Raw genomic sequence first — 21,391 nt, 5'->3', positions numbered from 1 at the left:
CCCCCGCCCTGGCCCCCTCGCTTCCTGCCCCACCAATCAGAGGCGGCGGCCCGCACGGCCCCCGTCACCGCCTGTCGGAAGCAGCTCCAGACTACGAATCCCAGAAGACTATCCGCCATCTCCGCCGTGCAGATCTATGAAAAGCGCGCCGCAGGGAGGCCTGGGATTCGTAGTCCGCCTGTGAAAGGCTTGCCTAATGCGGTGATGCCGGAAGCCAGAAAGCAGGAACGGCCACTGGGCTCCCCAGGAGACGTTCTGTCCCACGGGTAGGAGAGGAGCGTGTCGCTCCTCTGCCAGACCGACCGCGGCCCTCGGGCTGAGAGTGACCGGCACTGCTGCCCCCGGTATCTGCTCGGTGGGCCTTCCGCTGCCCGGAGGAACACGATGGGCCGCGCCGGTTCCCGCCCGGACCGGTAGCGCTAGGCACCGGGCGCCGTCGGAGCGCTTATGGGAGCACCGGAAGCCGCCACAGCTGGCGGACCCGGGGCGGTGGCAGCGCCCGGTGAATCCTGCCCGGTCCCCCGTGGGCAGGGCGGCCCCTCTTCCCTTTCCGCTCCCTTCGCCCTCCGGCAGGGGAGTTTGGCTGCCGGAGCTGCCTTTCTCTCCCGGCGCAGCAAGACCGGGAACTGCAGAGTCAAATCCAGGGCGAGGCGCCCCATCTTCCCCCGGTGAGTGTCGTACCCTGGCAGGGAGCTCACCTGCAGCTTGCATGGGATGGCTTTTCTGCTCCTTTTTTATTAATGGTGGCTTTTCCCGCGCATGAGGAAATGCTCTTTTATAAGCTTTGTGAAGCCATTTATCCATTGACGAGGGAATGATCCATGAACGGGAAGTCATCACCTGTCCCCTGATACTCAGTTTTTTAACTAGAAATTGTTCTTGAAACAGTTAATACAACTTTAGAATTTCAGTTCATAGAGCTGCTTGAAACGAAGTATTCTGCAGTGGGCAGAATAGTACTGATTGAATACATATATAATATAAATACACATATCTCTTTAAATATATACCTCTAAGACTCTTGTATTTGATAACTGTGACTGAACTTTGACATCAGACCGACTCAGTGATACATTGGTTTCAGACTTTATTCTGAATTTTTCTGTTTTAGGATATTGAGAAAACAAATATGTTTCCTCTCATACAACGATGCTGCTTCAACACACCTTTCAGAGTAAGTTACTGAAGGCTTTTTTTGCTGATTTTATTTAAAATAAAATAGCAAAAGATAGGATTGCAGCTTTGGAAAAAAGATGGCTTTTAAGATGGAGTGTATCACTCAGCTTTTCTCGAACAGTTCATTGTTTCTACAGCACTTTTAGGCAAAACTCTTTCTTTTATAAAATCAAGTTTTATTGTCTCAAAGTATTTTTTTTCCTATCACTTTTTGGTGGAGTAGTGAGGGGACAGTAGCTGATTTCTGGGGTGATCTTATCCTGCTTTTGTATGAAGCTTCTACTTTATATTTTACTCTGAAAAGGACTGATATATCTTCGAAGTACCTGAGTGCTTTGCTTGTGCATTCTGGAGAGCCCAGTTGCTCTTCATCAGCTGCATTGGGTGCCTTCATTAGTTTGGTTAAAACCACTTGAAATTCAAAAGCAAAGACAGCTGTGGTATGACTTGACCTGGAAAACTACTTGGTACAATATTCAGGAGGTCATTTAGGTACCTGCAGGTCTGTAAGCCTGCACTGTGCAGTGTTGAGAACAAGTTTTGTGCTTGCAGCTGCAGAAGTTACCTGGTGCCAGCGTGCTGCTCCATGGGAGGAATAAGACAAGCTGCTCTTCCTTGGCCCTCCTCCAGCTGCAGAGAGATGCACGGCCCCTCTGCACATCTCTGAGCCTCAAACCAGCATCAGTTTACACAACCCAGCTCCGGCCTTTCCACACCTCTCTCCCCGTCTCCATGAAGAAAACCCCTGCAGAATCTGAGGCACAATCACAAGAGAGCCTGGGATCTCTGAAGGATTGTCCCAAGCCAGCCCTTTACTTAAGCCTGGGGGGGCTGATTCCCTTTGTGGCCGTGCCTCTGGCTATGGCCACGCAGGGCTCCTACAGCCCAGAGCTGGCCTTTGCTCAGGTCGCCTACGGAGCTGCCACAGCCTCCTTCCTGGGGGGCATGAGGTGGGGGTTTGCTCTCCCAGAAAACAGCCCAGCCAAGCCAGACTGGCTGAACCTGGCCAACGGCACAGTTCCTGCTCTGCTTGCCTGCCAAGCCTTGCTTTTCAAAGATGTCACTCAGGGAGCACTAATGCTCACGGTGGCCTTGGGGATAGCGCTGCATTATGACATTTCCCTTCTTCCTACTTACCCCAGGTGGTTCAAAGTACTGAGGGTAGTGGGAACAGTGGTGATGATATCATCCCTGTTGGCCACTGTAGCACTGAAAGCTTTCTTAAAAGGGGAGAAAAGTGATGACAGAAAAATACAGCAGAACATAAATTAATAAATCTGTAAGGAAAAGCTATTATCTACTAATAAGGTATTTGTATGGAGTTCCAGGAGAAATAAAGACTGATTTGTGCTTAGAAGTTATATGATGGCAGGGATCAAGATTCTTATTCTTGAAGCAAAATGATTTTCCAACTGATTTTGAAGTTAGTTCAGGAGGGAAGTATTGTAAATAGCAATTACTTCCAAGGTAAGCACGAGTCTGTCCTTATCTGTAGAACAAAGAATCACTCCTGAATGAGATGTTGCTGCTCTAGGAATTTAGAACAGAGATTCAAAATGACATTGGTATGAATTACTCTGTGCTGAACTATGAAAGCATCTGCTTTGACTGTAATATGTGATAATGTTCTGAGGTGGGGAAAACAACAGTAACAAGGTGAAAGCAGTTCTAGCTTGGTGTTTAAATAAGTAGCAGAGAATGATGCAGAAGCACATTCTACTCAGTTGCTGTGATGTGGAACAAGACTTATTTCACTCCTGTTTTCAGAGGAGATGCTGAAAATCACAGAATCACAGAATGGTTTGGGTCAGAAGGGGCCTGAAAGATCATCTCATTCCCATCCCCTGCTGTACCCAGGGACACCTTCCACAAGATCAGGTTGCTCAAAGCCCCATCCAGCCTGGACTCTTCCAGGGATGCTGTGTGAGGAAGTGCTCACTGTGATATCAGGTAAGAAAGGACAGGTGAGGTTTGTTTGCAGTGGCAAGCCAAGGTCAGCACTCACCTGAAATATGTCATTCAGCTACTGTGCTGGAGTGGGGAAAAGCTGAAGAGGAAGCTTTGTATGACTGACAAGGTGCCATGGGAGAAGGAAAGTCAAATTCCTGCTCAGGCTTACTGAAATTAAAAAGGCTATTTGGGCCACCTGTTCCTAGGTTTTGTTTGGATTTAGGGCTGCCTGGCAAAGGAAGCTGCATGCAACACAACCATAAAGATCTGCTATACTCCTAAATTAAAGGACTATTAACTTATGCTGTGACACAAGGACTCAAGTGCTGGCACTAAGGGATCAGATAATGGGACTGAAAGTAGCTTCTCCCTCCTAAGAATGTGTACATTTGGACAGGTACCAATGGGCTTGTATGTAGCCTGCAAACCCTCCATTTGCAGGTCTATTACTGAAACCACTGCAGAAACATATGCTCTCTGTACTTGATTCTTCCTAGTACATCATTTAGTAGAAGATACAACCTAAGTCACATGGATTTTCTTTTTTGTGTCAGCTACCTCAAGAAACCTATGAAATGGGATGGGGGCATATTTCTTGTAAGCTTTTTATCAGAAGTATTTAAGTACAGTGTAAGATGCAGGAAGAAAGCTGAAAATGACATCTACATGTGGTCTTAGGACCAGATAATCTTCATAGTTCTGTTAAAGCACTATTCTTCATTTTTGTTCTATACCAAATAAACCATATGTTGTCCCTTAAAATTTGTTACCTGTTCGTTTTGCAAAGAACAGATGTTTAAGAGACCTGCCTGTCCTGGAGATGAAACCATCTTGTATGATGTTGCTGAAACAGCAGCTCTGTACACCAGCCTCTCCCTTTTGCAATCTGTTAACATTTTTATGTTAAAGAACATATTAAGCAATTATGGGTATCAATTGCTCTATGCTGAATTATAAAAGTACCCTATTAAACAAAATATTTCAGAGCTTTTTCAACATAAAGGAAATAAAATTGAGTTTGTGAATGAAAATGGTTTTTCTATTCCTTCTTACTTAGACATGGCATCTTTTAAGATGGGTCCAGAGAAGAGTCCTGTCTTTGTCTTGATGAGGTAAAAGAGGTGCTGAGGATCAGAGACCATAATCAACCAGCTTCAAAGTTTCATTCAAACACGACAGAATCAGTTACAAAACCTGGAGAAGGTAACTTCAGACGGCTGCAGATTCCCTCAAGCTCCATTAACCAGGAAGTTTACAGGTAGAGATCAGAGGTAAACCTGTAGTTCCCAAACAAATAAAATACAGCTAAGGTAGTATTTCTCAAACAGTTTCAAGAGGGATCCTGAAATATAAAGAAGAAAGACTAAGAAATATTACCTGTAATTTCATCCCACAGAGGGCTGAATAGAGCTGGCAAGACAGTCAGATTCCCAAGAAATTTGAGTGATTTTACACTGAGAAGAGAAATACAGGAGTATTTTACTGCAGAAGCATGTTACTTCCACCACTTAAAAAGTCAAAATTTATAACCAATCTTTCCCTAGTGTTCTACTGGGAAATATGATTTCCAATAAAAAGAAAAAATGACCTATTATATGAAAGTGGCAGTAATACAATGAAAGCAACCTATTCAAGAGCATTCCAGTCAGTTCTGAAAATACATTTTATTATGAAAAACAGTTCAAACAAGATCCAACCGTTAATTCAGACACATAAGAAATTCTTTGAAGTAAAAGCACACACAAGATTATGGAAAAATCAGAGAGACTCTCCATCATCTAGCATGTTTTAGCCCAACTCTATGTTAGAATTTAGGACCTTGATTATTAAGGTACCTGCAACATTGACCTTGGAGGATTTATCATGTAATAATTTGTTAATTTTACACAGGGGATATTGACCTAAACAGAATGAATGCTCCTTTGTCTACACAGTGCCAGGCTTCCTGTTTTGTGACATTACAGTTGTGGTTTGGTGATCCAGAATAACACTGTCTATCAAAATTCAAGCAGCCTCACTTCAGACTCCATCCAAATCATCCACAGCTGTGCTGAAAATGCAGCCACAGCGTGCAAAAAACAACTTGAATCTAGAAATAACTCCAAACTCTTTGTAGTATTGTTTTACTAAGTGTGTCCAAGCTAAATACAAACTCCTTAAGAGCACACTGATATCATCAGTTCAATGCTAAATGCAGCTAATTCTATCACAGAAAGCTCCATTGGCTCTAATTCGGATGAGGCAGGATACAAGATGTAGTGAAGGTGAAGGAGTGTGTCTTGTAGAACAGCAAGTATCCAATGCCAAGTCTCAGCATGTGTCACACAGGGTAAAAAAACATCTGACTATGGGGAAAAAAATATGGGGGAAAAGCCTTTCCCTGTGTTTTTATGCTAAGAGCAGTCCTAAACAGAACAGCCAATCTAATGCATTTGCTTTTACAATTCACCAGAGCTTACACAAAAAGCAGCTCTACTGGCATCACTGACACCACTGAGAAGAAAAGCCAGCGCTGAAGGGGAATGGCATTGTTAGAACTGTGAGGACAACCTTCCAGAACAGGAAATTCTCATCCACTCACCATTCAAATTTGTGGAGTGGCCAGAAAGTAAAGATCCAGTTAATATTTAATGCCCACCATGTCCAGCAACAGAAAAGAAGCTTAAATGCATCAAAGTCATAAGTAGAGGCACCAAGTCTTTCCTGTGTGTTATCTTCTCTTCCTTGTTTTCTGCCAGAAAAAGAACTAATGCCATCCAAATCGCCCATCTGATCTTACTTACAGGTAACTCCTTGCTCTTGACAGTAACCCAGTTCCAGATTGCAAGTCTGGCTAATGTGCCAGCTCAGTAACAACCTGATTAATGTCTCTTAATGTGTTGGAATTATTTCTTCAGATTTTTACAGGGCAAATTCACCATTTATTTCAGTGAGCTCAATCCAGTTCTAAGAGGCATTCCTACTCTTACCAGACTACATCCTGAGACAGACACTGGATAAGCCAATTTACTTTGAAGGTCTTTTCCTTTTGCTCAGGAAAATCCCTCTGATCTAATTCTCCACTGAAGCTCCTGTGTTAAAAGAGGTTTCTGGCCAATGAAACAGGAAATCTGAGGAGACATAATTGACTCATTCCTTGAATGAGTTTTGTTCTTTGTGTTTTACAGCACAGCTACACCTCCTTCGCAGCGGCTGGTGATCATGTTGGCAATTTCAGTCCAGCTGTCCATGTGAGGGTTATAAACTTCAACAGAGTCAGAGGTTACTGGAGCAGCAAAATCAGGACTTGGAGCTCTGCCTCCTGAGGCATAGAGAAGTCCATTCACAGCCACAACACAAACACCAGCTCTTGGGATCTTCATCGATGCAACTTCAACCCACTTTTCCTAAAAAAAAGGTGAAAGATGATGAAATAGCTTTAAGGCAAGCCCTGATTCTGCTAAAGTACTGAAACATATACAAAGAACACTGTGTATACACTTCACAGGCTTACATGTGGTATGTGTACAGTATCCAGAGGATTACCAAGACAGGAATGACAACACTTTCACAAGGGGTCCAAATTGTGGTAATCTCTAAAGAGCAGATCCAATACTGTCTGCACACAACACCCTCCCTTTCTTCAGTCACTGCAAGATGCAGTCAGTCTCTAAAATAGAGCACGGTACAGTTTGAGGTGGGGGAAACAGGAAAACTAGATTCAATTTGAAAAGCAAAACAGATGGCACATGGGATTATGTTCTGCTCTTAAGAGTAGCTACTCTTCCAAAGAGCATCATAAAAACATGAGCAATAGCAGTCTGGAAATTTTTTTTATCTTCTAGTCATGCTGAAGCACAACTACATTTTGATGCAGAAGAAGATCCTCAAATTTTGCAATAGAAGGCAACTCTTACCTTTACAATGAGTTTTTTCTCTCTATTCAGATTATTGAGCTTTCTATTGCAGAGGAGGAATCCATCCTCTCATCTTAACCCCAAGAAGTATTTACCAAACTACAGTATATCTGTGCATAGTTAAACCATGACAGCTACTTAGGACAGACCCTGAGATCACCAAAGCTTTGTTTCACTCAAGATAGCCAGTCAGTAGTGAGAAGGAAATGGAATTTCCAGCTTTTTCTTTTTAAAGAAAGGAAGCAGGCTCTATACCATCTTGCACAAAGCTGATGCAATCTACATTTATGAAAAGAAGGGACTCTGCCATACCTCTTCGAATGAGTATCTTTCTACACTAGCAAGTGCATCCTGGGATTCATTCCAGCCTCCCACAGCATAGATACAATCGTTGAGAGCAGCTACACCAAGATAGGCTCTTCTGGTGCCCATTGGAGCGAGCTCAGACCAGCGTTTGGAGATGGGGTCGTAGACTTCAACAGAACGCAGCTCTACTCCTTCACTGCTGATACCACCAATGACATAAATCAAACCTGCAGAAACAGAGTTTTTCCTCTTTTAGGCTTCATAATGCAGACAGGAAAATTTACTGTCACAACATAAGTTTCAGCCTGACATTAAGATGGTTAAAGAATGACAGAAAATCCTCCTCTTGCTCAGTAGTAGAATACATAAAGCTTTTGCATGAGCAGCTTGAGGCTTGAGCACTAGAAGGTCTGAGGAAAGCAAATATTAATTAAGTGCAGGGGAAGGTTCATTCAGAAGGTTGCAACTGCTGACCTGGCCAGGATCAAATACTTAGTAAGCACATTTCAATAAATGTGCTTACTTAGTATTTTTTACTAAGTTAAAATAACCTGTGGCAAATCTTCACATTGTCACAAAGAAAAACATGCAAACCCAAATAGGAAGATAAATAAAAGCAGTATCAGAAAGAACAATCAACTGCAAAAAGACTAGCTGCCTAACCATACCTCCAGCCATGTGAAAACTTTTCATGAGATAAAAGGCAGAAGACAAGAGAGAACTTTATAGTCTTTGAATTCTGCAGAATTAAAACCAGGGTATTAGAACAACAAACAAGCAAGGCACAAGCGTGTGTGACAGCTCAGTACAAGACAAAGGTAAGACTTCATGACTGAGACATAAAGCTTCAAAATCCAATGGCTGTTGGAACTATATAAGGATATCAGCTTAACAATATTCACCTTGCATTTCACAACACCCAAAGCAGTAACGGGGCTTAGCCATGCTTCCCACCACATCCCAACTATTCTCTTCAGGATCAAATCTTTCAATTGTGTTGCCAATCTCTGCTCCAACCCAGCCTCCTGCAAATAACAGCAAACACAGGAAGGAATTTAATGGCATAAAGTTGTGTATTAGCTGCATTTTTAGACATGCAGTGGACTGTTCCAGGACAAATTCTGAAATTAGCATGCAGTCAGTCTACAATGGAAATAAATTATAACTAAACAATAACTAATCCACAGAAATTTAGTATATATGTTAATATTTATGGACACAGATGTTTTTCAAAACTTAAGTTTGTGAATTTGCATCACCAAGATGTAATATTAAAGATCAAATCAATTTACAAGTTCTATGAATTAACATCTTTAACTCCATCTAGAAAAACCCCACAACTTACCCAAAGCATAGATGGCACCATAGCACGTGCACACTCCCAGGGCACAACGGGGATGGTTCATGGAAGCCACGGTTGTCCATTGCTTAGTAACAGGATCATAACATTCAGTACAGTCAAAAATCATTGAGTTGTCCTCACCTGCATAATAAAAGCAAGAAGAGTCAGGGGAAATGCAATCCTTTGCACTGCAGATATGGAAACATTCTTCAACTTCTTCCAGTACAGGCAACATTTGAATACAAGATTTATCTTTTGGTGAAAGAGCCTACATAGCAAAAGCTTCATTTATACATAGTGATGATTATACATGAATCATCACTGGGAAGCACTTTCATCAGTAGTTCCCTGAAATGTTGCTGAAAACATCACAGAGGTAAACAACCACGGTGCTGCACGTTTTACTCCTCAGCACAACTGACTGGGTTTTCAAGACCAAAGAATGAGCTCTGTGGTGACAAAAAACAGTCTACATATGCATTCTTTTGTGATGGCCTGGTAGAGTTACTCATCACATCCTTGTGCAAACAGACATAATGAGCCTTTGCAGGCAGTTAGTGCACATGTGGTCTGTCCTGTGCTACTGCCTTTTATGCTATGGGCTTCTCTTAGACTGTAAGTGAGAAAACAAATTCCATCAGCGGTGGTACACAAAGGCCTCAGAATAGCCAGCATCTTTGAGTATACCTGCAGACATCTATATGGTAACCTGTGAACAGCTACATCATGAGGGGAGAGCAGTAAAAACTGCCAGTAGAGGATCCCTCACAGGCATTCACAGAGCAGTGACAGTAGAGAATCAAGCAACCCCAATTCCTTTGTTATTACACTTAAAAATTGTATTATCCTCAGAACCACTTAAAATAAGAATAACTTTGAAAGTCTCCATCCACAAGTTCTCTAGCATTCATGTAAGAAAGAAAGCTTATTTCAGCTGTTACCTCCAATGGCATAGACCATTCCTCCCACCACAGCCACGCCCAGCCCGCTCCGGGCCTGGTGGAGCGAGGACACCGTGGTCCAGTAGTGGCTGAAAGTGTCAAATCGCTCCACACAGCTCAGGGCTCTGCTGTCACTCCAGCGTCCTCCCTGCAGTCGGGTGTACCCACCTGCAAAGCAAGTGGAAAGGCCAAGTAAGAGCTTCCTGCTCACCCTCATGCTCCTATACCTAAACCATTAAAAATATTACAGTAACAGCCATTAGCCACTTTTAGAAGGAATTGGATTTTTCCAAGTAGCTTCATTTCTCCAGCATACAAGGAAGAACCCTTGAGGGTCACAGAAATTGTGCTGAGCTGATGCCACAACACTAAAAATATTAGAATTTGTGTTTTCAGTAAAATACAAGGATCACCCAACAGCCTTTGCTGCATAACCACAGTGGCAGCCATGTAAAAATTTTTCATGAGATAAAAGGCAGAAGACAAGAGAGAACTTTATAGTCTTTGAATTCTGCAGAATTAAAAATAGAATATTAGAACAATAAACAAGCGAGGCACAAGCGTGTGTGACTGACAGCTGTACAAGCTGGTGCTACTGCCCACAGAGTGAAACAAACATGTTCCCTTCCAATATAAAACTGCAGCTTTGCTGAAAACTTGAAATTTCAAGTATCCCATCATATGAACCAAAGTGTCCTGCACGGAGAAAACTTCAGCCATCAGAACAAAATGTGCAGTGAATTTGCACACACCATTCCAGCAGTGAGCCCTGGGTAAATCCTCTGCTGATTTGCAGCTTTCCACCCAAAGCAACTTATTTTTGAACAGCAAATCTGGGTTTGAATGCCATGTCACAATGACAAGAAATGTGAATGCTGGACTCCTGTGCAATTCTGATCACAGCTGCTAACATGGTAACTCAGCCATGATGAAACGTTCTGTTATCATTATATATTCTGATTTTTAAAAAATCCTCGAGTATCTCCTTTAGTACTTCATTCTGGGATACTACTTCATTTGTTTTATAAGGTTCAAACAGCCACATTCTAACCTACTGCATAAAGGTACTTCCTGGCTTTCCTCCGGGGACGACCTTTAGAAGCCTGTAGAAAACTGCTGACCTTGTTCTCTTTGGGAGACTTAGAGACTTCACAATATTCTTTCAACAGAGTTTGCAGGGCCACCCGAAGACTGAAATCTGGAATACCTTCAAGAGTAACATAAGCAGAATGAGAATAAAATGAGCAGAATTAAAAAAAATCACAGTGAAAAGTAACAAACTGTAAGCAATTCAGTTGTAGAAAAATTACTAACTTCTCCGAAAACAGCAGACAAATCAATGTTGCTTACTTTTATAAGGCATTTTCAAAAGCATCTTTTAAAGTAAGCTGCGCTTATTTTTTAAAAAATAGAGCTTGTTTGCTATAAATGTTTTTATTCATCATTCCATTAATGTAAAGAATACTCCATCAAAGCCCAGTAACTCTGAACAACACATGGTTTGCTCACATACATGCATCTGATATTCCTTCTTTCACTTACTTTCTATGTATTTTAACAGCCTTTGTGCCGGTAGCAGAGGGAATCGAACAGGCTCCAGTACTTCTACGACATATTTCTTTCTTTTCCCCACATCCTTCAGAATCCATTGCATCGCTGCCGTGAACACCTGGTACTCGTCCTCGATGCTCAGGTCCTCGCTCCGCAGGATCTTCACGAGCTGCTCCTTGGTGAGCGCCAGGAACTCCTCCCCGCTCTGCACCTCCAGGAAGTGCGCGTGGATGTAGCTCTCGGTGAACTCCATCAAGTCGTGACAGGCGATCTGCTCGGAGAACTGGAAGAGGCCGATGCAGTTCAGCGGGTCGATCTGGCCCTTGAGGAACTCGCAGCAGAGCTCCACCACCTCGGTGAGCTGCAGCATGTCCGCGGCGACGATGAGCTCCTGGACGTTGTGCTCCGCGATGCTCACCACCCCTGCGGGCACCAAACCACAGCGGGGCCCCGCTCCAGCCTGCGGCCGCCGGGCACCCGCCCCTCGTCCCCCCCGCCAGCCCTCACCTGTGTAGATGAAGTCGAGTAGCGTGTGGAAGGTGTCCGCCTCCACGCCCGCGATCCGCACCACGTCCCGCCCGGACTCCTTCATGCCGCCCGCGAACAGCGCCGCGAAGTACGGGCTGCTGGCCGCCAGCACCAGGCGGTGCACGGAGAACGCCTCCGGGCCCACCTCCAGCCGCACGTCGCAGAAGCTGTGCCCGGCGCGCAGCCGGTTGATCTGGGCCAGGAGGAGGCGGGCGTGCCGCTCGGAACTGGAGACGGAGCTGGAGCCAGAGCCGCCCTTCCCCATCCCGGCACTCGCCGCCATCGCTGCTGCCGCACCGGCACCCCACGGCGCCGGCCTCGCGCCGCGCACGCGCCCCGCTCCGCCCGCCCGGGCGCGTGCGCGGGTGGGAAGTGGGGGGCGCGCTCCGCGCTGAGGCGGCTCTGCCTGGACGGGGTGGGTGCCGTGACGGGCGGTGCTGAGGGCGCCGTGGGGGCTCCGTGTTTTGTGAGGGCTCCGTGTATGCCGAGCATCCTGCCCTCACGGCGGCCCTGGTTCAGGTACTTCTGTTCGCTCCTTTGTCTATGCGACTGCCTGGGCGCCTGGCCCCGTGAGGCCCCACAGGAATCACGGAATTATCAAGGCTGGAACAGACCTTTAAGATTATTCATTCCGATGGTCCACCCAGCACTGCCCCTGTAACCCCTAAACTGCTAAACCGCACCACCCCGTGCTAGATCCAGATGCTTCTCAAACACCTCCAGAGCTGGTGACTCCACCACTTCCCTGGACACTGCCTATATTTACTGCCTGACCACCCGAATGGTGGTCAGGCAGTAGATGTTTTTCTAACATTTAATCTGAATCTCATCTGTCTTAGCTTAAGGCCATTTCCTCTGGTTCTCTCACTGCAGGCACGGTAAAAGAGACTGACCCCAACCTCACTATAACCTCCTTCCAGGGAGTTGTAGAGAGCTGTGAGGTGCCCCTTGAGTCTCCTTGAGACTGAACAACCCCTGCTGCCTCAGCAGCCCCTCCTAAGACATGTTTTCTGGGTTTGTTGCCTTCCCTGGGCATGCCCTAGCACCTTAATGTCCATTTTAAAGTGAGGAGACCCTGCGCACCCCTACAGACACCTCTGGTCCCTGCTCTGCAAAGAGCTTATTTGTGGTTAAAACTGGTCCTGCAATAGGTTATTCACTTAGTCACTGCCTGCACAACATCTGTCCCTCAGTCCTAGTCATGCTCTTGCAAACTGGGTCCCTGTCCACCTCAGTCTGTGCTTGTGAGAAATATGGCTGTGTTGGGGAGAAATTGCAGCTGCCACCAGCCCAGGGAGCTGCAGAGATGGGAGGCAGGGACACTGCCTGGGACTGTGGCAGCAGAGCAGTGTTGACAGGGGATAAGCGTCACATACTGAGGTAAATGCACATGATCACTGGGTCTGGCAGACCTGACACTAATTCTGAGAGAAAAGCACCCCTCCTGAGTTTTCCACAACTGTTCCAGGAGCATGACAGGCAAAGCCTAGCACCCCCTTTGTCCATCGTGTCATGCCATGTGTAGGCCTTCCTCCTCATTCCAGCACAGATGTTTCATCAGTGTCCTGCAGCAGCACCACGTGGGTCACTGGGGTCAGCACTGATCCTGAGGCAAAGTGTGCTTCCATCTTAGTATGTGTAATTCCCTGAGTCACGGCATGCCTGAGCACTGATGGGGGATGAACATCACATACTGAGTTAAATGCACACACTCACCGGGTCCAGCAGAGCTGGCACTAATTCTGAGAGAAAAACATGTCCAGAGTTTTCCACAGCTGTTCCAGGAGCATAACATCCAGCCAGAGCAAAAAGCGATCAGAGAGCCACTTGGAAAGCTTCCATATCTATTTACTGTGAGACTGGGAAAGAAAAACATGTCTGCTCACAGTTACAATGGTCATGGCCCCTCAGGCTTTTCTCATGAGTTTGCATTTCATTGTAATAACTTTTAAATGTACTTCTGGAAAGAATCTGAATCATGATACCCTCAGGGGGCTGTTGGTTTCTCTTTTCATCAGCATTACATTCTAATTACATTTCAAGTTGGTCTTCAAAAAATACCCATAGAAAACATAGATCTAGAAAGAAAGTTTCTGTAAGTACACAGTTGGATGCATGCTGATATAACTCTATATATTTGAAGCTTGGCTAATAAATGCATTGAACTTTTTCATTCTTTGACATATCAGTAAAAGAAACCAGACCCCTCTCGCGCTGACATTTTATTCATTGGAAGTGGCCTGTGAGTAAAAGGCTTAGAATTCTCCTAAATGCCAGTGGCTCGCTGGCTGGCTGATGTCAGCTGTTAGACTCTTGGCCAGCCCTAGGATTTCACACCATAGTTCCAAATTTATGGACACAAAATAGCATTGCTGAGAGAGCTCATTTTGCCCCAAAGGCCTGTGCTGTGCTCATGGTTCTGCCCCCAGCAAAGAGCACTTCTTCAGCAGGTGTCTTCTGGGCCACACAGGAGCTGTACAGGATGGAGGTAATGATCCCATGTACTATTGTGAATCTCCTAAAACATACTGTAGATTTTCAGGAATAAGTCTGAAAGTACCTTGACGGTGTGAAATTGTACCGTGTAATGAGGAGGCCTTTTGATTAACCAGCACCAAGAATGGCAGCCACTGTAGTGAAGGAATTAAAAATGTCTTCAATTTTAATATAATAGACTTTAAAAAATATATTTGCCAATAAGCCAGCTGAATGCTGACTGTGATGTAGGACAGGTGACAAAAAAAGGCATGCCCTGTGCTCCTCAAAATGTCCCACTGCCCACACCTGCTCCAAAGTGCTGCTGCCACCCTGCCAAAACAGTGAGAAAATTCTCACAAAAAGCTATTCGGGTTCTCTCTTGAAAAACCCCTGTTCCACAGAGGTCCATGGCTGCTCAGATTTCCCTGGCTGAAAGGTTCTCAGGAAAACCTTTCCAGATGCCTGGATGATATTCTGCGGAGCCATGGGAGGTGTCTGTGCTGCTTTTCCCGAATCCTGCAGGTGCCGCTGTTACCACAGGGAGATGTATTGGAATATTAATAAGACCGGGACCGCAGGGTGACGTATTGGAACATTAACAAAATTGTGAGGCTGAAAGGTGTCGCCTGTGCGGATGCTGAATTTCTCCTCTCTTACAGTATGATTTAAGTTTGTCGTTGTTGTGTTTTTTTTTTTTTTTTTTTTTTGTGGGGGGGTTTTGTTTGTTTATTTTGTTTTTGTTTTGTTTTTGTTTTTGTTTTTGTTTTTTTCCCCTAAATTTGATAAAGATGATGAGATCTTAGTCTTATAAAGCCAAAAAACCAAACACCCACCCCAAAATCTAAAAAGAGTAATAACTGATTTGAATGTGCAGTTTTGCCTGCTTCTTCTCAGAACCTGTCCATTACACCTGCAGTTTTGGGGACCATTTTGACTTAAAAACCCTTGCCATACTTGGCTGTTAAATTCCCTATTGCAGAGGAGACATGAAACTTAGAGCTTGATTATTCATAGGTACATCAAATCTCATGGGATCTTTTGCGATAGGGAGCCACTTTCCATTGCGACCAGAATGTGCCATAATTCCTCCCCCAGTTTAGTGGGTATGAAATCTTCACTTCCTGTCACAAACTGCATCTCTTCACTTTGCCCTCTGTGCTAAGGCATCTGCTGTAACCTTTCAATGGTACAGGCAGTTGCCATTTTTGTTACTAATTACCCACTATAGTTGCTACTTGTATTGTAATGTACTGGATCTGTCAGAGGAGAGGTGTTCTACAGCCTCACCAAAATGTAATGTAGCTTTGTGTTTTGATGTGCAGGTAATAGGATACAACCATTTTTGCTCCACTTCCCTAAATGCTGCAAGGATTTGAACTCAAACTTCTCTCAGGAAAGCCAAAATTTCAAAAGTGCAGGGCTACCAAGAGCTTATGAGGAGTACAAGCACCTGTAGTACAAGCATCTAAGCTACGTCTCTTACACTTCCAAGACACCTTGTCTCTGTTAAGGTCTAGGTTTTTCCCACATGTCCCATTTACTCTGGATGCCATTGCATGTCCAAAGGTATGATGCAGATTAGCAGTCAGTCTATGGATGCACAGTTGGTGGATGCTGTTGTGCATTCCTTGAAGGGGTAAGACAAAGCAGGCTGCTGGACTTCACACTCTTCAGCCTGGAGGAGAGAAGAGGCTCCCTGACTACTGTAAGGTATTTCTCAAAGACAGCATTGATTTATTCCATTATCACCCCAATGGTGATAATCACAACTGCTTATTGTGTTTGTCTACTCAGCCAAAAGCCTCTAATGAGCTACAGACACTATATTCTAATTAGATACCTGCATAAACCTGTTGTCAGCTTATGCTTTCACGTGATACATAAGCTTCAGTGGATAAAGAAGCTTCCCTTCAGGGTCTGAATGTTTCCTACCTCAGTGAGTTGTTCTTCACAGGGAGACAACACATTTTCCAGACTCTAGCCAGGCATGGGAACACTCTTTCTTGACGGGGTTGGGCCAGGCCCAAGAGTCTCCTCTCCTCTCCTCTCCTCTCCTCTCCTCTCCTCTCCTCTCCTCTCCTCTCCTCTCCTCTCCTCTCCTCTCCTCTCCTCTCCTCTCCTCTCCTCTCCTCTCCTCTCCTCTCCTCTCCTCTCCTCTCCTCTCCTCTCCTCTCCTCTCCTCTCCTCTCCTCTCCTCTCCTCTCCTCTCCTCTCCTCTCCTCTCCTCTCCTCTCCTCTCCTCTCCTCTCCTCTCCTCTCCTCTCCTCTCCTCTCCTCTCCTCTCCTCTCCTCTCCTCTCCTCTCCTCTCCTCTCCTCTCCTCTCCTCTCCTCTCCTCTCCTCTCCTCTCCTCTCCTCTCCTCTCCTCTCCTCTCCTCTCCTCTCCTCTCCTCTCCTCTCCTCTCCTCTCCTCTCCTCTCCTCTCCTCTCCTCTCCTCTCCTCTCCTCTCCTCTCCTCTCCTCTCCTCTCCTCTCCTCTCCTCTCCTCTCCTCTCCTCTTTAGAAGCCTTTGTGAACTTTTTTCTATTTTGAAATTCGTAACTAAGTATTTACTATTTTCACTCTAATGTGGCTTGAGGTAAAGGAGGCATTAAGGTAACAGCCTCGTATCAGAGTTGTCAGTCCACAGAGGTTTAGCACCCTTGAGGTGGGGATTGAGAAACTCCCCCAAAGTATTCAGATCCCACCAAAGGTGCTGCAGCGCAGGCTGTGTTGGCATCCAGTTGAGGGAGGTGTTGCCCCCTGGGGAGCCAGGCAGCAAAATTGGGAAACACATCTGAGCCACAGGAGGCTTCAGAGGGAATGTGACATTCCCAGTGAGTAATGCACCGATACTGGCTTGTGATTTCAGGAGCCCTGGCAATATTTCACTACTGTGTGCTCTAGGCTTCACCTTCACAACAGCATTGGGTGGAAAAGGGATTGGTGTGTGATAAAAAAATAATAAAACCGGGGAAAAAACCTTTTTCAGTCCTAAAGTATGCCCTAGCAATGAAAGGATTGGGTCACCTGACCTATTTGTGTGGAGAGGTTTGTGTTCTAGGTACACTTACCTAGCAGGAAGTTTGGAGGAATTCCAGTGAAATGGGGAATGTTGTATAACATGCATGGCTACAGTTCCCCACCACTTAGAAGATTCTTGTGTTTAAGCCATAGATCTGGATCAATTCCAGGCAATTTGATTTAAAATAAACATCCTGGATGCAGTGTGTCAGATACTAGCACAATATTGTTTTAGTCTTCCTCATTTCTCCCGTGGGAATAATTATTCCATGAAGGAGGAAAGTGATCTAATGAGAGAATTAACTCAAGAGCTTGAACATTGAATTAGTCACAGCTGTCTGAGAGGGGAACCAAGGCGAGCTCCACAGAGACCTCACTGCATTTCCAAGGAAGGAGGCCAAAAGAATACTGGAACTCGGATAGCAGTTGGTGTCAAAACAGAGGCAGGAGAGATATGCTTTTAGGAGAGAGACTTTCCTCCCTGATTTCTCTGTGAAGATAAATCTCAGTAGTAGGGAATCACAGCAACTTTATCTTGGAGATGTTGAAAGCTGCCAGATTGTTGAGGTCTGATCCTAACAGTGTCCTCACACTTATTTGAAGCAGATGATTGATTTCATCGCTTGGGTCTTTTTTCACTGTGGTCTGGAGCTGACCTGCAGCTTCACACTGAATTAGATCTGCTCTCTTAGGTGACTGTATCAAAGGTGCAGAGTTTTTTTTTTTTGCCAAAAGGAAAAATGAGTTGTGCTTGAGAATTATCTTCTTCAGGCATGGGGGAATTCAGTCTTGCCGTTATTGAAGTTTGGCAATGTTTCAAATTGTAATCCAAACCCTAATGCTTTTTGGACTCTTTACTTAACTCTTGTCTGTATCTCAGTGTTTCCTTGGATAATAAAGTAGACCAAGCATACAATAGACATGAGCTCTCTGAAGCATGTGGCATTTTTTAAAATAACTCCAAGTTATGCAAACCTTTGGAACAGAAAAAAAGGAAGGAAAATAACCAGAAAATGTGCATGAATTCAGCTAATTTCATTACTTTTAAATTATATAGTCATTAGATATATACCAAGAGCATGTTTGTTCTCCTAGAAGATATTGCAGTGGTGTTGACAGAGCTTGTGAGCTGATTTCATTGGGAAGATGGATAGAGTTAAACTCTGCCTGATACCCACCACATTCCAGAGCCTGTGTGATGCAGTGGGGTCATTCCAGAAGCAGGCCTCAGTGGAATGTGAGATACGTCACCAGCTCTGAGTAACTGTTAGTAGGATGCCTGTAGGTTCTGCATCTGCTTGCTTGGTGAGTCAGGACTTCCAGGGCTCTGCATACACTGAAGCCTTAAAAGATTATACCTTCTTCCATAATATAACATTTCAGCTGTAAATGGCATAGGTTGCTGCTATGCATCCCAGCTCCTTGGCTGCTCTGCTGTTGCTTTGCCATGTATTTTCCTGGATAATTTTTTCCAATGATTTATCTTTCCTCAGCGCAAGAATTTTTCATCTCCCTTTTCAGAATATCAGGTTTGGAGGCTTGGTCTAGTTCTTTGGATAGAAATATCATTTTTATTCTAATCTTGTCCTTTAAAGTGCTTGCAAAATCTCTGCTTCATTGTTTAGGAAAACATAAGGGTTGACTGGATCAAAACAGATCCTTAGGGATTACTAACAGAAAATCTTAGTTTAACAACAACATACTCATAGTAACCTTTAAATGTATTTTTAAGCAAGTATTATGGTGATTTTATTTGCACTTTGATTTTCTCCAGTTGCTTATCAGAATATTATATCAAATGTTATCAAAATCTTAAAAACCCAAATCTATATCTTTCTCTTTCTCTTTGGGCTGGTTGTCTCTCAGCAAGGCAAATTAGCCTGTTTGACATTATTTGTCTTATATAGTGCAATGATTATTTTTTATAATTCAATGATTTTTTAAAATAATTTCATAATCCTTCAAGGTCCATGGAAATGTATGGTTTAATAATTTGTTTTGGTTTTTGGATGCTCAGGATTTTTGCACTATTATTATTTCATAAAAACCTGGAGCAGCAGACTCAATGATCTTAAAGGTCTTTTCAAACCTGAACAATTCTGTGATTCTATAATTTTTGCATAATAACTTTTGCATGATAATTTACCATAATACCTAATGTTTATCTTACAAAGTGCAGCTCCATTTCCAATGTGAACAAAGACTCTGCAACAGATCTTGTCTGTGCTAGTCCTAGTTCTGCAATACTTGCAGAGATGAGATAAGTCTCTTTTTGATTTTCTCCCACTGATACAGTTTGCTTCTCACTACTTATTTTCCTCTCAGGTATATTTTGAAGATTAATGAATATTTATAAAATGTTTTGAGTGAAACCTGCACATGAAAAATGCAACAGAAGTTGAAAATGTCATAATTACTGATGTTTATTATTTTTTAAAAAGGAAGACTCTATGGCAATCAATATCTGTGGAGATTTATGAACCATAAAAATAGAATGAGAACTCTAAAGGTGCTACAGGAAGTTCTGGCCTGAGGAAGAAAGTCTTGCAATGGCACAAGGAACAGTGGGCAAGTTTTGTTGATAATACTTAGTATTGAAATATGTGCTGGATGAAGCATTTGTATTACGAAAGTATGATGGAATTATTTTCAGTCTGCAAGTAATTAAGGATGAAGTTCATCATCATCATAAGTCATATTCATAATTTTAAAACAGTAGGCTAAGATAACATATACTAAAGAACTCTAACAGATCTGTCATGAGGTGTCTCATTTGTAAGAAATCCTGGCCTGTCAGTGAAATACCAGAAGATTCACAGTATTCTGCCAATGTTTAAGGAAAGAACATTAAATAAACAGAGTAATCAGGATGACCCAGCTTAGCTGGTTAACATGACACCAGGCCCAAGTAGCACAGTAAAAAAGTTGATTCTTAGCCAGGTTGTAAATAAGTCAATAATTGGCAATAATTTTAATTTTTATCAACACCGTCTTGCTGATAAGTCCAGTTTAATTTATTGATAAGAGTTTTAAATCTGTTTCCTCACATTGGTGTAGGAATTATTTCCCAACCTATTTCCCAAAGCATTTGACTACCATTGTGACATTTTAATAAAGATCTTAGTGAAGTCTAGTGTCACTAAATACGGAGGCATTTCAGTGGTCTGGGCCAGTATGGCTCCAGAGGCAGGACATGTGCTTTTGGGCTGTGATGCATAGAGGCACCTACCTAATCAGGCAGCACTAGCTGGGGATGTCTGCAGCCACCAATAACTTGGATCTTTCTTTTCCCTGGTTACCCTCACGGTGTATTGCTGTGATCTATTTTTTAGCCATTTGTCTTATTTTTCATTTTGCTTTACCTGAGTTATCCTAGCCTTTCTGTAAATGTAAAATATCCACTGATAGCATTTCTGAGTATCACAAAGATTGTTTTGGGTGTAAATTACTGTGTATATAAAGCAATTAGACAGAGCAACAGTGCCTTAAGAAGATTGGCATATTCATGTGAAGCTTTTGTAACACAAGCGAGTGCAAACCAGTGAGCCTGAGAGCTAAGATCACTGTTCACACCTCTGGGACCAGGGAGCTGTAGAGTGGAAAATTGTCCCATAGGGACAACTGAGAAGCTCTAGAATTTTTATCCTAGAAGAGAGATGACCTAGAAGAAATATGGTAGCTCTGGAAAATTATTTGGGTCACAAAAGAGTTAAATGGTTTACTTCAGGTGCATCATGAGTCAGTGGGAAAATTATGAATAGGAGCAAAATGATCTTCCTTGGTCCTTTATCTTGCTGTAGGACCCAATGTTCCTCAAAAGCATGCAATAATCAGTCTTATGGGTCATCCTGAAACTAAGCACGGAGGAGTTGTTGGTTGAGAGTGGTTTCAAGAGTAATTTAGTCAGAGCAAAGAGAAAAAAGTGGAATGGGAAGAAAAAGAGCAGAGGCACAGGCAGAAAAAATTGTGCTATACTTAACAAAAAACATGAAGAAAATATTTGTCCATTGTGATACAGAAAAAAATTGGTGTTACAGCAGTGAGAGGGGATAATTAATTCTTGAATTTTGAGCATAGCAAAATAAAATGCAGGAAAATTTCTGCTCTGATTCAGGTGCAATAAAGGACAGGAAAAAACAGAGTTAGTGAAATAGGGGGAGAAAAGGACTATCAGAGTTTTACAGAAGACTAAATTCTTGTTCTTTCTTTTCTAACAGTAGA

General features: G+C 43.5%; 2 protein-coding genes across 2 annotated transcripts; one reads left to right on the top strand and one right to left on the bottom strand.

Annotated features, from left to right (window-relative positions):
- The first annotated feature begins 129 nt into the window (after positions 1–129).
- Positions 130–4,157, top strand: TMEM69 (transmembrane protein 69). Its single transcript, XM_059853916.1, has 3 exons — positions 130–668; positions 1,112–1,174; positions 1,729–4,157. Exons 2-3 carry the CDS (start codon positions 1,130–1,132, stop codon positions 2,446–2,448), a joined length of 765 nt encoding a protein of 254 aa, XP_059709899.1. The 5' UTR covers positions 130–668; positions 1,112–1,129; the 3' UTR covers positions 2,449–4,157.
- Positions 4,158–4,771: 614 nt separating this feature from the next.
- IPP (intracisternal A particle-promoted polypeptide) lies at positions 4,772–12,008 on the bottom strand. Its single transcript, XM_059853915.1, has 8 exons — positions 11,670–12,008; positions 11,154–11,585; positions 10,663–10,818; positions 9,612–9,779; positions 8,674–8,811; positions 8,231–8,353; positions 7,335–7,555; positions 4,772–6,512 (listed from the first exon to the last, which is right to left on the bottom strand). Exons 1-8 carry the CDS (start codon positions 11,971–11,973, stop codon positions 6,288–6,290), a joined length of 1,767 nt encoding a protein of 588 aa, XP_059709898.1. The 5' UTR covers positions 11,974–12,008; the 3' UTR covers positions 4,772–6,287.
- Positions 12,009–21,391: the final 9,383 nt, after the last annotated feature.

This window comes from Haemorhous mexicanus, chromosome 9 (genome assembly GCF_027477595.1).
Source record: "Haemorhous mexicanus isolate bHaeMex1 chromosome 9, bHaeMex1.pri, whole genome shotgun sequence".
NCBI classification, from domain to species: domain Eukaryota; kingdom Metazoa; phylum Chordata; class Aves; order Passeriformes; family Fringillidae; genus Haemorhous; species Haemorhous mexicanus.
Note: the sequence above shows the minus strand (reverse complement) of the source record. Positions and strands in the feature narration are given on the sequence as shown.

Excerpts from the sequence above, each read along its gene's own strand:
- TMEM69 (XM_059853916.1), top strand. The coding sequence starts at position 1,130 with ATGTTTCCTCTCATACAACGATGCTGCTTCAACACACCTTTCAGA. Across the intron at positions 1,175-1,728 it reads GCTTCAACACACCTTTCAGA|CTGCAGAAGTTACCTGGTGC; the intron begins GTAAGTTACTGA and ends TTGTGCTTGCAG.
- IPP (XM_059853915.1), bottom strand. The coding sequence starts at position 11,973 with ATGGCGGCGAGTGCCGGGATGGGGAAGGGCGGCTCTGGCTCCAGCTCC. Across the intron at positions 9,780-10,662 it reads GAAGTACCTTTATGCAGTAG|GTGGGTACACCCGACTGCAG; the intron begins GTTAGAATGTGG and ends CTTGCTTTGCAG. Across the intron at positions 8,812-9,611 it reads AATGGTCTATGCCATTGGAG|GTGAGGACAACTCAATGATT; the intron begins GTAACAGCTGAA and ends TTTATTATGCAG.